General features: G+C 44.4%; 1 protein-coding gene across 2 annotated transcripts in view; it reads left to right on the forward strand.

Moving 5' to 3' along the window:
• Window positions 1–20,481, forward strand: part of PPP6R2 (protein phosphatase 6 regulatory subunit 2) — an 891,343-nt gene that overhangs the window by 428,918 nt on the left and 441,944 nt on the right. For both annotated transcript variants that reach the window (XM_069229423.1, XM_069229422.1), the window contains exon 14: window positions 16,665–16,750. In XM_069229423.1, coding sequence (XP_069085524.1) covers window positions 16,665–16,750 — 86 coding nt within the window. The remainder of the gene's footprint in view (window positions 1–16,664; window positions 16,751–20,481) is intronic.

The raw sequence follows: 20,481 nt of genomic DNA on the forward strand, positions 1-20,481 counted from the left end.
ACCATATGCTCAGGAAAATGTCTTTCTCGTAATCATTTACCTTTGCAAAATGGTAGGCTTCTTTTTGGCTTGGTGGGTCTTTTTTTACAATTTAACTTTTGAGTAGACTACCTTATTTATGCTACAAGGTTTTAATGCCTGCCTTCCACTGAGATTTCTCCTCTGGTAATTTGTGGCCTGCCTTTCACATGCCATTCATGGTGATTTCCTGTTTCTTTTTCTCTTTCTAGTACCTTTCCGACAGCCCTCTAAGATGCTAGCCTATCTGCTCACTATTCGCAGTTGCAAACTGAGCCCAAGCCCTCCGTGTCTGCACTTCAAGAACACAATTAACCAGCTTGAATTGCAATGCACAGCTGTGATGTATTGTACTGTAGCTCGTGATTGATGCACAGTGTCATGGCTCATAGATGATGTGCAGCATTTGGTATCACAGAGGTGTTGCTCACAGCAGATGCACTGGTGGATAAGAGGGCCCATCATGAGTGCCTAATATATGGCATATTGAGTGTGCAGAAGCATGGCTTATAATGCGGTCTGTTTGCTTAACCCTTAAATAACTAAGAAACATCTATACTTCTCAGCTGCAATGTAACTTAGTAATTCAAATTTACAGACATTGAGAGGAGCACAGTGAAAGAAGAAACAGAACAGCATTTATGTCTGAGTTTAAACTCGACTAGCTCAAAACCAGGAAGTCAGTAAAAGAGGACAAGTATGCAAAACAATAAACGAAATAAAAGCAATATTCATGTCGGTAGCCCCATTCACACTCTGACCTTTTCAAAATAGAAGATCGGTATCAGGCTATTAATGTTTTCCTGAGATCCTCCCTCTCCCTTCCCAGCTAAGTACCTAAATTATCGTGTTCCTAGATTGTGAATCTAGATGTGGCTGCATGTCGCCCTACACCGGAGTCGTCGAGTCTTTCCATGTGGAAGGTGCTGCTTCTTTAATATATTTGCTCATGGGTATTATTGGTTGCTTGGTAACAATTGGGTGTTTTCTCTTCTCGCTGAATTGTTGGTCAAGGAGTTACATACTGCAGATAAACATTATGCATATGTAATACTGTAAACCCCTATGTGAACTGTAAACCCCTTTCAGTTGGTAGTGAGAGCATCCTGCCTCTCCCTGTGTCCCACAAAAAAAGCCCAGACATTATAGCTGGCAAGACCGTTATGGGGTTATACCTTTCCTGACCTCTTTTTTGTTGCATGCAGCCTGGCTAGCTGGCTGACTTAAACTTGTTCAGCATGCAGCACGCTACAGTAGTGTCTTCCGTCTATGGGCCAGTTAAACCTGACTAACTAGAGAAATATTCCTTGTTAAAACTCTAGGGAGGAGAAGTGATGGAAGAGGCCTTATCAGACAACCAGCGATTGATTCAAGTTTTAGCTGCCAGATTCGAAAAGGCCCTACCCCCTTTCATGGAAAGTCACCATTCTCCTGATGCTGGTGATCTGCAGCCTGCATGTTTGTAGCCAATTGATAAAGCACTTTATTGGCTAGACTGAATGGTGCATTGTTGTGAAGACATGTAAATTCCGATGGATATTTCTAACTACAGATTCCTTGCCTTGTGAATATTCTTCAGATGTTAGACTACATCCTGAAAGCTCAAAAGCAGTACTCCAGGACATGATAGGTCGTGTTGTGCGACCCCCTGCCGATGACCTTCCACTCGAGAAGTGAAAAACTGAGCCGCTTATAGGTGCCACGTTTATGTGCTGACGTCCGTTCCATTCTTTCTGTGCCTTCAAAATTGGATCCAAAGCTCTACCCCTGTCTACTGTGATGAGATTTTTTGAAACTTTTTCTTAAAATGTTGCCAGTGTCACTAAATGATCGATCAGATCATTTGTCTCAGACGACCTAGGGGAATCTTTAGCCCAAATAATTTAGGACAGCTAGGATGCAGCAAAATTTGTTATTCTGCGTGGCCTAAATACATCTAATTGCTTTGATCTGGCAGTTGGCATAAGTGGGGTACTTTGGTTCCATGCTTTATGAACATGCCATTTGTTGTCTCTAGTCTATGGTGGAAAGGTGTATTCAGCTCTAGATCAGTTTAAGCAGAGTTGCACCACAGATCATTCCTTGGGGCTCTTCAGACCCCACAAGGCAGTTTACTCAACAATTTCACCCATCTCGGGGTAATGCCTAGGGGCTACACATAGTGTTAGCATCTGATCGTACTGCCTCACAGCAAACCTCCAAGCCCTTTTGGAGTAGAGTCCGTGGCATCCTGAGACAAGACTCAAGACATCAGGGACATCGCACTGCTCCGTCCCTCACCTCTTTATCAACCACAAGTTCAAAATCGTTTGTGTGTGTCTTTTCTGTCACACAGCCACCATGTAGAAGACAAGATCCGTAATTTTCTAAAATTTTCTGAAGGGGTGGCTAGACATTACGTTCAACAGATGGCTCTTTCAAATAGCCCAACTAGGGTATGCTCTCTGTTTTCTTTCTGCCCTGCTGCATCTTCCACCTACATCAGGGCAGCTGATGGAGGACCACATGTCCATTTTGCATTAGGAAGTGAGACTCTTTTAACCTCAGAAACAGACTGGTTGTTATTCCTGCTAGTTCCTTGTGCTAAAAAAGGATTGGAAGTGGGGCGGCTCTTTCCCCATCCTGTTTTAGATTTCTGCTCTCTCAGCGCCTCCCTGCACAGGACAAATTCAAGATCCTCATGCTAAGGTTTTGTCTGCCCTGGAGACTGGATGGTAATACGGGACCTGCAGGACACGTATATCCTTTTTCCTATCTGGGTTTGCCTACAGGCGCCATCTGTGTTTCACAGTGTGGTTGCGGGACATGTATTTTATTATTCCCGTCCTGTAGACCCACTGGCTGTATCTGTGTTTCACAGTGGGCAAGGAGCATTTCTAGTTTGTGGTGAACCCTTTTGGCCTCTCCAGTGCCTTTTGCGTGTTCGTGAAGATGATAGTGGTAGTAACAGCACACCTTCGGAGGTTGAGGGTGCTCGTCTTCTCCCTACCTCGATGACTGCCTGTTGATAGTGGGCTTTACCCAGTCATAGACCAATTCCAGACGAAAGTGAACCTACTTACATCGTTGGGGTACCAACATGTCTAAGTAATATCTGACACCTACCTAGACGCTCCAGTTCCAGAAATAACTTGTAGAACCTAAATCTGGAGCTAGTTTTTGTCTCGCGGACTCCTAGGTTGATATTGTCTAAAGCTTTTCTTCAGTGTGCAAGTGGTCATACCCTAAAATCACAGGTTTCAAGCCCTTTATGAACTGTTGCAAACAAATGTCCGTGATGGTTCCCCGTCAGGTGTGCCTGGAGTCGAACCATGACTCCAAGGCTTGCAGTGACTGCACATTGAAGAACTCATAGGCTATCGTGGCACACAAAGTGAAACTTGACATCGCCAAGCATAAGAAGACCCATGTCGAACTGTTTCAAGTAACGCTCTGCATTCAAAGTTCGATCACTGACTCTTCCCTGGAGTTAACAGAGACGCTTCAGAGGATGCACTCCATATTCTAGACCTCCTCTGGACCTCTTTGGCTTATTCTAGACCTCCTCTGGTAAATGTAAGAAACACAAGAAATAGAACAGGATTCCACTCCTTCGCACCATTCTCATTCGATCACTACCCCTCTTGGTTTTGCTCCTAAAGTTGGCTGACTTTGGTGCCGATCCTGAAGCTGGTTCCGGCATAACCCGTGTTTCTGTGACCTTCAACCACACTGCGTCAGATCGAAGAATTCCATGCTGCATGCTGCCTTCGGGCCCCAAGAAGCCTTCCACCTTGGATACCGATGGCAAGTTTGCCCTCGGTGTCACCTGGGTACTCTGAACCTATCTTGCCCCCAGCTCTTGTCCTGACTCCACTTCCGGCACCAAGGCCCACGCCTGCCACAGGCACATCCACTCTGATGCAACCTTCACCCCTGAGGAAGGTGCTTCAGTTGTTTTCTCCAAAGCTGAGTTTTTGGGGTAGAGGTCATGGTGCCTTACATCCACACAGTCACCCGGTAGGAGGCTGAATCCCCTGATTCTTACCAGGATGTCAGACAGGTTAATTGTACAGATTGTTTGCTAGTACTACACTTTGCCCTTTCTATCTTCACTGCCACACCTTCCCCTGACACCTCCCCCCCCCCCAGTAAATGACAGAGGATCATAACTCCATTTTGCTGCAGGAAGTGCAAGTACTTTTAGCCAAAGGGCCTGTCAAGAGGGTCCCAGCGCCAGAAGTAGGATATAAGGATGTTTTTTTTAATTTTTTTATACTCCTGCTACTTTCTGGTGCCAAGGGTGGAGGACCTATTCTAGACCTCTGCCCTCTTAACAAACATCCTCTAGAAGGGGAAAAAAAACTAAATGATCATCCTAGACCAGATCTTGTCTGCCCTTGACCTTGGAGATGGATGGTGGTTTTGGACCTGCAGGACACTACCATGTATCAGGCCTGCTGGCCCATCGGCACTCCTGCGGTTCATGGTGGGACAGGAGCATTTTCAGTTTGCTGTGCTCTACTTTGGTTTCACCAGCACTCCTCAGGTGTTCATGGAAGTGTTAGCGCTACTAGAAGTACACCCTTTGAGGCCAGGCATTCCAGTCTTCCCTCTACCACGATGACTGTCTGTTGAAGGTGGATTCGACACAGGTAGTGGACACCCACCTCCAGGCTACGGCAAACCTACTGTCATTTTTGAGGTTCACTAACAACATGTTGTAGTCTCAGATTCTCCCCTTCATTCAGGCCATTCTGGACATTGTTCAGTTTTATGCCTTCCCCCGTGAAAGAGTGTCCAGGTCATTAAGGCTATGATCCCGATCTTACAACCTCTGGCCTGGATTTCAATGATGTAGACTCTGAGGGTGCTGGGACTTGATGGCCTCCATCATATCCTGCTTGTTGAGCACATCATGTAGCATATGTGGTCTGTGCTGTGGGATCTGAAGTCCCTGTGGGCCCAACATCAAGGACACCTCTCCGACCACATTAAGGTTTTGGAGGAGACTGCCAAAGATTTTCAGTGCTCAACCATGATTGGGTCAGCAGCAGACCCTGGTCTCTTTCCCATCCAGACCAGACAGTGGTGATCAATACATTGCTTCTGAGTAGGTGCATCCATCTGGGAGTGGGGGAAATCAGAGGCCTCCAGTCTCTGACGGAGTTTGTCCACTTGGTGCTAAAAACCTTCCTTCCGTCCATCAAGTGGATGTTGGTGCAGATGCTCACAGACAACACCACCGCCTTGTGGTACTGCAACAAATGGTGGGGTGGGGTGGGGTCAGACCCTGTGGAAGAAGGCCTTGCACCTCTGCAAACGACTGAACTGCCAAGGAATTTTCTTGCTGGTGACCCCTCTCCTCCCCCCTCCCACCCCTCCCATCAAGCTCATTGAATGCCAGGATGGACGAGCACAGCTGTTGATGACTAGTGGCAGCCACACCCAGAGATTGCTCAAGGTATCTTCAGTGAATGGGGAGAACCTTAGCTCAATCTTTTTGGCACTGCCAAAAACCCACACTGTCATCTCTTGTGCGCGTTTACATTTCCAACGTGTCACTCGCTCAGAAACTCATTTTGCCTCAAGTGGGACTCCTGTATGCCTTTTTGCCAATACCACTTCTATCCCGAGTTCTCAAGAAGGTAAGGACAGACCGAGCCCAAGCCATTCCTATGGCTCCAGATTAGGCAGCGATAGTATGGGATACTGAACTCCTGGATTTGAGCACATGTCCTCTGATCAGGTTGCCCTGCTATGAGACCCTTCTGTCTCAATAGGATCCGGTCCTGCACTTGGACTTGGTAGTCTCCACTTTCATGTTTGGAGATTGAGCGGCAACAGTTAAACACCTTCAACCTTCCTCCAGAGGTGGTTGATGTAATCTGGACAGCCAGGTATCCCTCGACGAAAATTGTATACGCCTGTCGCTGAGACAGATTTGTGGTTTTGTGCAGCACACGCCAGATTGACCCCCCACAGGCCAAGCTATCGGACGTTCTCTTGTTTGTTTTTTCTCGTGCCCAGCAAAGCTTTGGGTACAGTTAAGGGTTATCTTTCGGCCCTGTTACTAATGCCTGATCAGTCCTCATTTAAGTCACCACTTGTGATACTACCTATATGAGGGCAGCAACACGTTCCCGCTTCTCATCTTCGTCATACCCCAATAGGAATTTATTCTGGTCCTAACTTACCTAATGTGCATTCCGTTCAAGCAGCTTGACAGCTGTCCTTTACAGAGCTTTACTATTAAAAAAAGTGTTTCTCATTGCCATCATCTCGAGGTGCAAATGAGTTTCAGGCGCTTTGCCTCAGTCCACCGAACACTACCTTCTTCCCAGATAAACTGGTTCGGGGACTTGGCATCCTTCCTGGCGGATGTTCTGATGCCATTCCATGTTGTTCAAGCCTTCACCCTACTGGCAGTCTATGCTCCATTTCACCCCTCTAAGGAGGAGGAGGAGGGACTTCATCACTTGTACCTCTAAAGAGCTCTGAGCTTTTACTTTGATGGAACCTAAAGAATTCCAAGTGGACAATCAGCTCTTTGTGGAGTTTGCTTGAGCAAACGAGGCAAGGCAATGCAGAAAACGAACATCTCATGGTGGATTGTACTCTGCATTAGGATCTGCTGAGCATTGACCAAAAAACAGCCTCTGTAAGGACTGCATACTCATTCCACCTGAGCCAAAGCTGCTACCACTGTGTTGGCACAAGGAGTCGCTGTGCTTGACATTCAGCAGGCAGCTATGTGGCCGTCTGCCCATACATTCACAAAACACTATTTGAAATGATAAAGAGGGTGATTTAAAAAGAAAAACAAATCGTGGGACTGTATTTTTCAATATACTTTCATTGAAGCAGAGACATTTTCATGCATGAGACTGCTAAAATAAAGCGGTTTATGGCTTCAAAAACAGGGAGTCTCCCGTCTGAATCAGGTCGGTTGGCATCTATGGCTCCAGCACTTTTCAGCGGCATCCAGATTGGCTCATACTAAGCAGCAGGGACAAAGTGATGTGTGGGAGGATGGGGGAAGGGGAGGGCTCTGAGTCAGGCCACTGAAGCCTAACAGTGTCCAGGTTGATGAAAGTGACATTCCCACTGCACAGCAGGAGCTCCCAGGAGGCACTTGCTTGGAGCTGGACCAGATAAGTACGAACCAAGCCCGCACCTCAGTCATCCGAGAGGCAGGCAGCAAGCAACGTAGTGGGACATGTTTCAAAATGCTGAAGGTTTCTTTTACTTCATTGTCTCAAAGGCATTTGTTTCTGAGTGAAATTCAGACTGAAATAGTACCATTCTGTCCTTTCTTCGCTGGGAGCTCTCTGGTGGTGGTAAGTGCACCCAATGTTTCCCTAAGCTGCCCATTCGTTCTCCATGTCTTCCCCAGTTTCCTAACTTCACTGCATTCTGTTTCTGCTCAGGTAACCTAACTGATAAGCTATTACACTTTGTGTTTCACCATGCATTGCTCGTTTACCCTGAGCCCGAGCCCAGTCTCTCATGGGGATCGTCAGGCCCCCCCGGCCAATCGCTAGTGGCCTGAATTGTGCTCTCTCTCCCTCTTTGCTCAGGTATTTGGTTATTTTTCTCCAAATACCTCCTCCAGTAATGCCTCACCACAATCATAATTGCATGCTTGAGGCTCTTGTCAGATGCCCCCATATCTGCTTTGTATCCTTAAGTTGCTTGTGCCCAGTCCTGTCTCTTCCTTCCACTACTCACTGAACTTTTAGCTCCTCAACCACATTCTACAGTGCTGTATCCTAGCTGTTCCCGAGTTCTCCCCTATTAGCCAATACTTATTGTTATCAGTGTGCTTTAGTGCTTCACATTTCCTTTGTGCTATAGTCAAGCACTATAAAAACAGACTTTTCCACTACACAATCTGATGCTATTCAGCGACCTTAGAAAGATGGATGGCAGAGTCTTCCCTGCCAGGAGTTTTTTCTCTTCCATCTTGGGCCTCAAACAAAGAGAGCACTTAAAGTGCCATTAGCCCTCTTTTTGTTCATTTTTAATCCTGGCTGGGCGTTATCTGGAGCCTAACACCTAGAGGGCAATGTAATGGAGAAACAAAGGCACACAGCAACTCCTATATGTAACAGATATGCATGCACTGTAAAAATGCCAGCTATATCAGTATGTTGGAGTATTTACAAGAATAACAATTTAAATAGCAAATACAAATTTTTTTAAATACTTTTATAGGGCTACTCATTCCACTGTAGGGTAGTCGTCACATTATCTTTACTGGTAGAGATTATATTCTAAGATTGTATAGCTGGGAGAAGGGATTTAAGACAAAACAGTGCCTAGGATGGTCCTTTTTTTTTTAATATTCAAAAAACGTTTTAGCAGCCTCATTATAACGAATTGAGAAAAACAAGGTTTTAAACCAGTGTCTTGCAGTTTGTATGCAGGTCCTTGATGCCGGTTCATAGCTGACTGTGCTACATTAGAAGGAATGCAAATTACTGAACTGCAACTAACAAAAAAATCTGTATGAAAAACAGTGACTCACTTACCTATCTACAGAACGTATCAATCTGTCAACTGCATGTTACCCATTGTGCTTAGCAGGAAAAACATTAACCCTCCAAGCTACTTTATGCATCAAAACTGTGACTAAACAAAAAAACAGATGTCTCCAGGAAGTGTGTAAACCACTATTTTCCTTCCCATTATTATTCCCTGAGATGTTATTAGGCATGCAAGGCTCACTGCAACAGGTGCTTTAACCCTGATAAAATATTTTAAAATGCAGACCTTGCAACAAATTAAGCCAGAAAAAGATTTTCTGTCACATTTCTCCTTGGTGTCAATTTCTTTGTGACAAAGGTTTTAAGAAATAAATGTATACGCTGACTGTCAGACTGCTTTTTAGGACTCAGTCCCATAGGACTTTTCCCCCTTTTTGTTGCCCACCTTAATCTCACAATTAATGGGTCCCCCAAAGTAAAGTTTTTCCAATTCCAGAACTGCTCATGACCTTACACGTTATGAGCAGCGAGACTTGGCTCACCAAGCCATATTGCCTTTCTGACCTTGCCTCTTCTATATCCTACCTTTCCTCACTGGATCACAAACAAAAGCTTTCATTACTCCCTTTGTCCTCTGGGCTACTTGTTCGCTCATCCTGTGGCTAAGATTATTTTATTTAGGGTTTGTTTTTACACCACTGCTAATCGCCTGCTTATCTGATCTATGTCCTCTGGTTCTTCTCCCATTGATCTTGACACAGCTCTTCCACTTTCCCAAACTTTCCACTTTATTTTGTACCGCTGCACCCTTTCCCTATATCTATTCCCCTGCTTCTGTAATCCATGCCTCACTTTAATTTGGTTTTATTTACAAAGCGTAATATCTTCTTCTTTTTTAGCACTATAAATTATAGAACTCATTATTACTTATGTGATAGTACGCAATTTGCTACCCTCATATGGAGTGAAAGCGAAACATTCATTGTCAGAATCTGAACTTGTAGTGTGCAGATTACAGCAGTTCTCTGGAGTAAATCTTGACACCCTTTGTGCCATCTAGCCAATTTGCTGATTCTGCCTAAACAATTCTGGTTTCTTTCTTTGTGTTGTCCCATCACCTGCTCTCCCCTCTGTCCTAAGATGATTTGACCTTCTGTTTCCTGGACTCCATGGATTGGGTGCCTTTATACTTCTCTTGCCAACCTCGTTTCTCTCCAGCATCCTCCGGTGTTCCTGCCCTTGCGTACACCAAGGCTTTCTCCAAAACCTCCAGAACCTCTGTGCCCTTTCCTGCTGTCTCAGTTGTTCATCAATTTAGTCCTTGAATCCTGTTGCAGGCTTCTCCAGCTGTCCCTATCCTAATACTTGGCCAGCCTTGCTCTCTCTATTTTTGCATGGTGTTTTTTCCAATAGTACAGAGCTTGAGTGTATGTTTTGTCTGCCTCGTTCTAGCCTGGCTCCCTCAGGTCTGCCTCAGTGCTATCTGTGAATCTCATGACATTTCCTTCAATGAGGCGGGTATTATGCTATTGAAATATCCTCTCTCGGACCTGTACTGTCCAAGCTGCTTAATATTGACTCCTTCCTCCACGACCAGCCATTGTACTCCTTTGTGTAATTAGCCACTCCCTTCTACTTCCCTTCCTGAACAAGTTTGAAATAGATACTTTTGCTTTGCCATCACTGTACTGCCAACAAAGCACTGGTCACAAAAAGTGTCTACATACACATGCCTCGACCTGTGCTGCTCTTCACAACTTGCCTTCACTACTAGGGTTACTGTGAGGGCAGTTGGTAAGGCTGCTGGAAGGCAGGGAGCAAAGTGGGCTTGTTAGGGTAAACAGGTTGCTCAGAGCCCTTCGATGAGTACAGATCACAGAGAGCGTTCAAAAAGGCTGAGCTGTCTGTGGTGAGAGTGGAGGACAAGGTAGCAGCAGTTGACTAGAGTGTTTTGGATGAAGCCTATGGCGAGATTGGAGGGGTCATAAAAACTCTTCTGAGAGGGGAGGAGAACCTGTAGCAAAATGTGCAAGGGGTGCAAAGCCTGTGTTCAGGGAGTGGAGTGAAGATTATGGAATGTGTAGTGAGAGGAATATTCATTCCAAAGTATTTAGTGTGAATGTATGTGTGTGTAGCAAGGGAGTGGTGTACATTTATAGTAAGGGTGTGAAGCCCTTGTTGTGAGCCAATAGGACAGAAGTGTGATGGACCCTATGATGAATATGTGGAATTGATTTGGGCTCTATGGCTAGTTCGTGGGAAGGCAAATGTTTTACTGCTTTTAGCAAGAAAACAGGTTGGAAGGTAATACTTTATAATACAAGACTTTACAAGGGCAAAGAGGCAGAGGAGTTCAAGTTTACTTTGGCTTTTGCAGTTAACTTGTAATCTGGCCTTGCTAGTCCTTATAACTTTTGTAGAGTATGTGGGACAAGTGTTTTTCTTTACAAGGCTAGAAGATTATTGTAGTACTTTGTCCCTTGGACAAGTACAGTTTTCCTAAAATTCCACACCCTTTCTGCAGCTAGAAGTCGATCAGAAGAACAAGTTACTTACCTTCGGTAAGGCTTTTTCTGGTAGAGAGTCGAGATGCAGAAATCTTCACAGACCCTCTCCTCCTGCCTGTTCTGTGATTGAACTCTGTCCATTAAAAGTTCCAAAGTCTAGGAATCTGCACACTGGCTACCAATATACTTTTGGGGCTGTCTGTGGGTGCGGACAGTCTTGAAAACAACTGTATAAGTTCTACACATAATTTCTGGAGTGAATTGGCATGACTGTACAGCTGCATGACGCAACGTACCGGTGCACAGAAGTACTGATGAAAGATTTCCAGATCCAGTTGTCATACGGTTCCTACACATAAAACAGGACCGTGTATTAGACCCACAAAATATAGAGACTTAGTCCACATATACCAACAGCAAGTTATGTTGTACATCGGCTAGCTCACAGTACCACATCCAACCCCAAAATAGACCAGGGAAAAATGATTTTGGCAACCTCAAACATGATTCTCTGATTACCAAGCAATCCATGAAAACGGATCTGACTCTTTTCTTAGTTACACTTGAATGCCCAAGTGGAACACAAGAAAGGTATTTTTAAACATTTATTGAAATTATCGTTTTCTTGTATAAAAGGCTTGTGCTGTGATTATTAGAAAGATTACATACTAAGGTAATGAGCATTGTTAGAATGGTGAACTGTGTAAACAATGCAACCATGGCAATTGTTGCTAATGTTTGCATACTTGTATCTAATTCTATACTAAAGAGAGCATTGCGGGAGTACCCTCTGCTAGATCAGTTTTGAGATAGACTAAACCCTATACCTTAGTGCTAGCTGTCTGGAAGCCAGTACAGGCTATCCTCCTTCCTTTGCAGGATGGAGGTCTGAGACAGCAGGGCTGAATCTCAGTCACAGCTCGCAGAGGTTCCATGGTAGTCCCTGCATAGAAGTGCTCCTGTCACTGAATCATAGCATGGAAGCTGTTTATATAATAATGTAGCATAGAATATATAATATAATAAAGTACTGTGAGTGAGACACAAAACAGCTATAGTTTTGTCTATGTAAAATGAAGTTTAACGAGCACACTAAGAAAGCAAAACAAACAGCATTCTGTTCTAAAATGTACAACCCTGGAACTAGCTGTGCCGATTACAGAGCACCTGTGACTATCAGAAATGCACATATAGCACATTCACACACCAGTATGTGGAAAAGGTTACCATTAAAAGGAGATGTCAATTTAATGAGTTGAATCTAAAATGGGGACTGCATGCAAGCCACACCACACCGTCTGACACCTGGGGAATATTCAAAAGGTGAGGAGTCTGCGGCTAGATAGTCTCTACCAGAAAGAACTTTACCAAAGGTAAATAACTTGTTCGTCAGCACTTTTGCTTGCAAGAATGCTCTCTTCTGTCACCCATTCAGCCTGTGTTGGAGGTCTAACTCCTACATTCCTTTCTGCCTCTCCTAGCTGATGTTCTGAAACAGATCAGAAACAACCAGCTTAAATGAATGTAGCGGCTTCAGATTGGGCCAAAAGACAGCTTTTGGGATTAATATTATAACCCCTGTAAACGAATAAGGGTCTCCCTGGACTATCTGCATAGTATTCACCTATACTGCTACACTACATAGATAGCCAGCTTCCTACACCATGCATGCTATATTGAAATAGGTTTAAACTCCTAGGAAAGGCCATTTTCTTTGTTATTGCTATTTGGCCTGCCATTGATAGAGGCAGCGGGACCCATATATCTAGGGATCTTTGTAGGTCTACAATCAGTTTGTTCGTATGTATTTCATGCCATTCCTGTTCTGTGTTGGTCTACATTATTCCTAGGTATCTGAATGTGAGTGTTTCCCTTGGTATCGCTAGACATGTAAGTGTTTGCAAGGTAGACCTTTCAAGCTCCCCTGTGGAACTGAGTGATTTTTTTGCATATTTATCTGTAGGCTGTATTGAATGGTAAACCCCTTCACTATGCTCATAAGTCGTGGTATAGCATCTGCTGAGTTTGCAGTGTTCAGTAATGGATCATCAGCATTGAGTGAAACCAAATGCCTGATTGTTTACCTCTATTGGCGAATCTTGAACGGTCAAATCTTAAGTTGACATGTTAGAGTTTCAGTTGCTACAGCTAACTATAATAGAGACAGGCACCCCTGCCTTGTGCCCTTTGCTCGTTTCCATTCCTCCAAGATTATTTAGTTTTTCACTCTAGTTAAGGGTTTTGTATAAAGAAGCTAAACCATTCTTATAAATTCATGGCCCTCAACTATGCAAATAGATGGTTTCAGGACACTGTGGTGAATGCTTTTCCTGTATCTAACACAACTGCTAGGGGTTTCTCTCTGCCTTCTGCCTCACCCATTACATGTATGTCTTCTGATGTTAAATGCCATATGTCCTCCAGGTATAAACCCCCATTGATCTGTATGCACTAGATCAGACACCACCCCCTTCAGTCTAGATACCAGTAGTTTGCCCAGTATTTTGTTTACGTTAAGCGTAGACAATGAGCGACATGCCTTGAAATCTGTTGAGTCCTTCCATGGTTTACATGGTTTAAAAAAAAAAAAAAAAAAAAAACAGACCTATTGCTTTGATCAGTGACTTGTCACCATAACCAGCTTAGTCCTGCTGTATTAAGCATAAACTTCCCTACAAGGCAAAAAGCGTAATACCTGGCACTTTTTTTCAGTGGAAGCACAAAATCTCCGCCTAATCAAAGTCTGTACTCAAAGGAATCAACGTTTTGGTGGAGTGAAATCTCTCTCTCAGTAGTGCTTTTTAAAGCTCTTTTTCTGTTGATCACATGAGCTCTGACAACAGACGTGCTGTCAAGCTAGCTCTAAAAATGACTGAAAAAGGTAGGATGTGGGGTGAAGCTACAGCATGAAGAGGAAGAAAGAAGGGACATAGCAAAAGGAACAGTAGGTAAAGTGAAAAAGGGCTAATAGGCAACCTCAAGAACAGCCTCCCGAACCACTTTCAGAGGATCATGGGGCAAGCGGAGCCCAACCGTGGAGGTTGAAGCCTTTTAATCGTGATGTCACGGGGCCCAACCTCCTATGGGTCCAGCACAACTGGGTCAAGTTCCCCTTCAGCGCTTCATTGTTAAGTGGTAGTGCGGTCAGCTAGTTCAATGCTAGTTGGGTTTGTTTTGGGGGGGGAGAGGGTTGTAGGTAGATGCATGGGGTGGACACATGCACACAACTCAGAATACGGTCAATAGCAGCAACACATGATTGTCTAAACACAAGTGAAATACTGCATACACAAAAATGATCACAGATCTCATGAGGTCAGTACTCCAGTGTTAGATAGGCAGGTCCTTGAGTCCCACTTACCTCTCTCATTCAGGTTAGGCCCCACTAGCATTCTGGGTCTTAGGAGTCCCACTTTGACTCTTCCAAAGTCAAAAGTGTTCCAGCGCCTATAGTGCTACGAAGCAGAATGAGTTCCTCAGGGGCCCTCAGCCCTGTGATCAGTCTTACCCACTTCTTCTATGGTTAGTCTACTGAAGTCCCCGGGAGCATTCCACTCTCTAACTTCGCAGAGGTTTGCAGCGGCTGTTGACACTGAGTATCACTCTATTTTGCAGTGGCAGTGCCTTGTTGTCCACGGAATGGTAAGTACTTTTGATCCCTCTCACATGTAAGGGGTGATCGTACAGGTTCTGAAGCTTCAGTCAGGGCACGGGCATTTGCAGGTCACCACAGCATCCTTCCATCTTTGATCCAGCAAAAGCTGGTCGCAATCCTTGTTCTTCATGATGATCCCTTCTGGCTTATGGGGTCTGTGTCTTTACATCACACACCAGCTATAACCCAATCTGCACAACAATAATTCTCTCTCCTTTACTCCGCATGTGGGCCACAGTCTGATGGGCATGGCAATAATGCACTCTTCACGGCAGTCCCACCTGGCATGCGGGGTCACTGATTTTACGTTGCACACGGGCTACAGCCCAATTGATGTAGCCACATCTAACTTCACGGAGGCCCCCACTGCCATATGGGGTGGCTGAATTTATTCTGCACATGGGCAATGGCCTGATTGGTGCAGCAGCTGCTTCCTTACACCTAGCTAAGGGGATCCAGGTCCCACTTTGGGACCTCGCTCCTTCCAAGCTCTTTCCTCTTTCTCACAGGGCACTCTGGTCTTGGCAAGCAAGCAGGCATTGATGCTCCAGGAGAGATGCTCCAGGAGAGATGATCTTGGATTTCCCTGTGTGATGCCCTATCACTCAGCTGGGAGACTGGCAGATGTTATTCCCCAGACCTGGCCACTGATAGAAGTCTTTCAGAGCTTCTCCTCCTCAGCATGCAGCCTGACAAACTTCCTGCCAGTTGACCGCTTTGGCAGCCTCGAGCTCCTCTTCTAGTAGTCCATTTCCAGACACCCAATATAGTTTTAGGGTCTGAGTTTTGAAGTTTGTGCTGGGTCAGCTTTCTTAAGAAATGCTCTCGACTCTATCCATCCCTTCCTCCGGAAAGCAGTCTGTCACAGTAGGAGTGACTACAAATATGATATCCCCACAACACAGGCCATGGGAGAGACTAGAGGTTTACACCTGGATGTCAGCCACAGTGATACGTGCATCAAAGGGTTCCTCCGGGGCCCTAGCCCTACTTTTTGATTCTCTTTTCAGCCTCATCTCCTTTTCAAGATGCCACCAAGCCCTTTTCGGTGGCCTCTCTCAGAATCTAAGAGCACCCTTCCTCCAGTGTTTATCCCATCCAGCTCTCAGGAATTCAGCAATCCATAAATCTTTCTGGGGGGAATCCTCATGCTCCTCCCCTCATCCTTGGGTCTCACAAATTGAAACCCAGTATCTTCCATGTATTGCACAACTTACAGGCACACATACACACAGAACACACATGCAACTGCTTGCACGCTGCACAGCACTACATACTAACTTGATGTAGGCTAAGAGTGAGTAGGGCACAAATCAACAGAACTTTACCTGTGTGGGCCTGTAGGCCTCACTCCAGTGACACAGGTAAAAAGGCCTATTCACTCTTACTAATCACTGCACGGTATGCTGCTACCACCGCACTCGTACTACTTGACTTCTGATAAAAGCAGTAGTCCTTCACCACTATGAGGGTAGCGCGTTGGGCACCTCCTTCCAGTCCAAAAAGACTAATATGTAACACTGTCATGGTGCACACACACAATCCCTGTTCGGCCGTGCCTATAACTAATCAACAGCAGGGATCCAGATATTGTTGCAGCTGGTGTACTTAGGACAGGGATGCACGTCCGTCACCATGCGAGGGACTTTTCTGTCCTCAACACAGCCATCGAAAAAAAAAAAGTTAATCTGCCAGGCCCTTTCTACCTAGCTGCAGGAAATTACTGTATCTCAGATCACAGTTCTGTTGTCTGATTTTGAGACCTCTTAGGGTCAGTCGTGGATGTTGTCAGTTTCCCTGAATTTACATTGAATTTGTACCTTAAGCAAGTGCTTACATCCTCAGCTGAAGTTGCATAAATTTAAAATGTCGTACAAGACACATACACTTTGCATCTCTGCCTTTTGTACTTCTTGTTTCATCTAGTACAGGACTGTGCTTCATGCTATTTGTGATCCCCTATAACTTGCTGCTTTGTTAACACCACCTTTTGCTGATGAATCTTTTTTTTTATAGAGCTGCCCGAAGATTGTAGAGGGAGATGGGAAAGCTTTGTGGAAGAGACACTGACTGAAACAAACCGAAGGAACACAGTGGACCTGGTGAGATAAAGCAAAAGCCTTTTTATTCCATTGTGGGCGGGCCTGTTATCAGTCATTCAAAGAGCAGAATAAGTCTATATGATTAATGCTGTTTACAGATATATACGTACCTGAAAATTGAACCCTTGAGTTTGATGTCTATATAATTTAGTATAGAGTGGATAAGGTTTAATGGAATTAAGAATGTGGAAGTGAAATAAAGACAGGTATGTTAGTGAGAAAAATTGGGAGTTTGTCAGTGCAGAGTTTCTGGGATAGAGGTTTATTTTTTCCTTTTTTCATGAAGTGTTGCTTTGAAACCCAAATTCCCTTCTTTGACCACCTTTAACTTACAATGTAGGTTTGACTAGAATTTATCTGCCAGTCTGTTCTGCAGAACAGGCCAGTATAGTTACACTGAGGCAAGATGAATTTTGATTTGTTTGTGTGATTTCTGCTAGTACAACTCTAACCTTTGTCGATCACAATAGCTTGTAGTGCATACACAAGCCTTCCTGACTGATGACGTGTGTGTTCGTTTCCTACACTTAATCATATGCAACAGATAAATGCTGTCATTAATACCAAGTTTGCTTCTCTGAGTTCCTAACTGACCATCACAAATTGTGCATACAAGGCCTGTGACCGCACAACCTCACTTGTGCAACCTGCAATTCTTTACCTGCTTGCACGCTTGTAAAAGACCACACATGATGTTCTAACATATTTTCATTGACTACCTCGAAGGAATAGGCCTACATTTCTCATTCCTGTACCTGTGTAATGTCCTCATTCTGAAACGGACTTCTAACCGCAGATTCCTCACCTTGGAATATTCCTCAGACATCAAATTGGATCTAGAAAATCTTGAGCAGCCTGTAGGCAGCATTCCTCGGATCCACATCACTGTCCACATCCATGTCAGAATGACTTTGTCATTCCCATATAAGCACGAGCCCATGTGTTGACAACTTCCTTTCTTTTCACAACAACAACTCGAATCCAGAGAGCTACCTCGGTCATTTTTACCAACTTTTTCGACCTTTTTGTTAACCATTTTTGACCCATTGCTCCCAGTGTGCCAACAACATGTCCCCTCTAAAACCTACATGGATTAAAGTACCACAGTTGAGGAACGATTTGGCAGTCAGTGCACAGTTTTCTCTTTCTCTCCCTTGTGTGTGGGTGGCTGCATCCAACCTAACCACAATGTTTTTAATATGCCAAGAACACGTAATACCATTGCCTGTCTGAAAAGGCCATAGTTCACTTAGCCTGAAACATTTAGGTTTTAATCTTCCATCACCTCTGGTGCTTCTTTTTGGGGAGCTCCACCAAAAGGCGCTAGACTCAAGTTTAGTTCTGAAGACATTCTGAAAGTTTCACCTTTTTGATTAGTCTAAGCTGCAAGGGTATATCACATTTACCCTTTGCAAAATTGAAACTTTCTGCCTTTCTTATTCCATTTAGTTGAGCTTTCTGTGTCTGAGAGAGGTGGTCAAAGGCATGTGATTTAGATCCCATAGCACACCACAGCAATGAGCGATGCACCAGCTTCTAAGTATTTTCTTTTTCATAAAGTGCACCCAGAAAGGAGCAGTGGGGAGCTATACAAAGGCAAGGCAAGTGAAAAAATGCAGATCAGGAAAATAAAGGCAAAATGAACTAAAGATAGTTTCAAACAAAATTGCAGTGAAGGCACAGATCATAAGTTAGAAATAACAGTGATCAAGATACAATTATAAAACTATGTCAAATAATGTGACTTCAAAAGCTTTAGAAAACAAAGATCAGAGTTTATTTTAATCTCATCAGGTAACCGGTTTTAGGGTTTTGTTGAAAAACATGGATTGGAATAGTTAATGTGCTAAATGTGGAATTATCTGAGGAAAGTTAAGGCTTACCCCTGTCACCATTGAGGTACTGATGTACCAAACTAGCGAAAAAGATATATGGATTGTTTCTATAAAAGGGCATATAAAAGTAAGTTGCAAGTTTAAATTGTTAGAGAAGAGCATGGTGCACAAGTGCAAATAAATAAAATCCAAGCACACACCTCCAGTTTAAAAAGAGTCTGAGATAAACCCCAAACTGGACCCTGGAACAGAGTGATGGGATAATAATCGTATAAAGTGAGGAATATCAAGTTTGAACAGGAAGTGAAGATGGTGGAGAAGAAAATAACAAAAAACTCTGAAGGAGTGAAGTAATGCCAAATCATTTCAATCATACAATTTATTTGTTTGCTCTAGTCCAGTGCATGCTATCCCATTTATTGTCTCATAGGTTGATTTGAGGAAGCTCGCTATCTATGTAGTGTATGCAGAACGTAAGGGACACAATGCAGATAGTCCAGGTGACCCTTATTTGTTTACAGGGGTAAAATAATAACGCTTTCTTTCCTGATGGTGTGGGTGAGCAGTTTAGGCTTATCAGAGCGCAGTGTGAAGCATTTTCTGAACACAGTCAATAAATGTGACACACACTCAAGAAGAACTCGAGACCAATGTTTAGAAAACGACTGTTGTTTTTATAGAATTTTTCAACACCAGAAAAACCCGAAAGAAGGTAAGTACTGTTGCAGTGTATCACTCAAATGGGCTTTTACACTGTAAAGGACTTCCTTTGGGTAAAGTACTTTTACTGCATAGGGGGCTTTGCAGTCGATTTTTGGGGGTCCCCTTTAGGTCTTAGGGTACTAGATAGATGAGGTCACAAGGAACACCAGCAGTCTGCTTTCACATTCCTTGGGTTAACCGGGAGCAGAGTAGCTGGATGGGTCAGGTGCCTTGCTGTAGAGGGGGGGCACTTGGAAACCAGCTGTAGAGGGGGACTTGGGCACAAGTCCGGGAGCTCCCAAAGTGGGGCTTTGGTTGATGGGGGTCCTGGGAACTAGGTAATACAGTCTTTTGTCTTGGGCCTGGGCCTGGGCCATGGAGCTTGTGTCCAGCAGGTTTGGTCATCAGGTGCTCCATTTGTTCTCCGTTGGACTTAAAAGAAGGGGACAAAACAAGGCAACTGCTCCACTCTTGGTGCTGGCCTCTTAGATGCTGACGTCCCCTGACAGCGGTTCTCTGGTTGCAGCATTGAAGTCCAGACTGTATTCAAACAAGCATTGGTTGTTGCAAGGGGGCTGGTATCCCAGGTATTTGCACAGAATGGATCTGGTAGGTCTTGGGGTCTTCTCACTTGGTGGGGAGATGGGTTGGTCCTGCTGTAGCTCGGTGACTTCCTCCTGAGTGGCTGCTATGTCGGTGGACTCAGTGGTCAGCAGAATGGTGAACCAGACGTTGTGCTTGGTGCCTGCAGGGTGCAGGGAAGTGTCTCCTCCAATTCAAGGGAGTTGCTGACGACTTGGTGACGTACTGGAGGCACTCAGAGGCTTTTTGAGGATGCACAGGACGCAGGTGTTTGGGATTCCTACAGCCCGGCCACCAAGACATTGTTTAGACATATTTTTTGGGGTCAGGGGCAACAAGCCTTCATGTTTATTTTGTCCTTGGGACAAGTAGGCTCAATCTCATGCAGCAAAACCCTTTGGCTGCCAGTTTACAGTACCACATTATGGAGCAGGGAAGGGAATCGTCTGCAATATTTGTGTCCATATGTTAATGCTGTTCTAACTTTTATTTATGGTTCATTAATGCAAAGCTTTTATTATTAGGGGGAGCGCTCTCAATACATGTCTTAAGCTGAGACTACACTACTGACAGTGATTCCAGTAAAACAATATGTACACTCGTTTGCTAAGT

Source organism: Pleurodeles waltl, chromosome 4_1 (assembly GCF_031143425.1).
Source record: "Pleurodeles waltl isolate 20211129_DDA chromosome 4_1, aPleWal1.hap1.20221129, whole genome shotgun sequence".
Classification (NCBI taxonomy): domain Eukaryota; kingdom Metazoa; phylum Chordata; class Amphibia; order Caudata; family Salamandridae; genus Pleurodeles; species Pleurodeles waltl.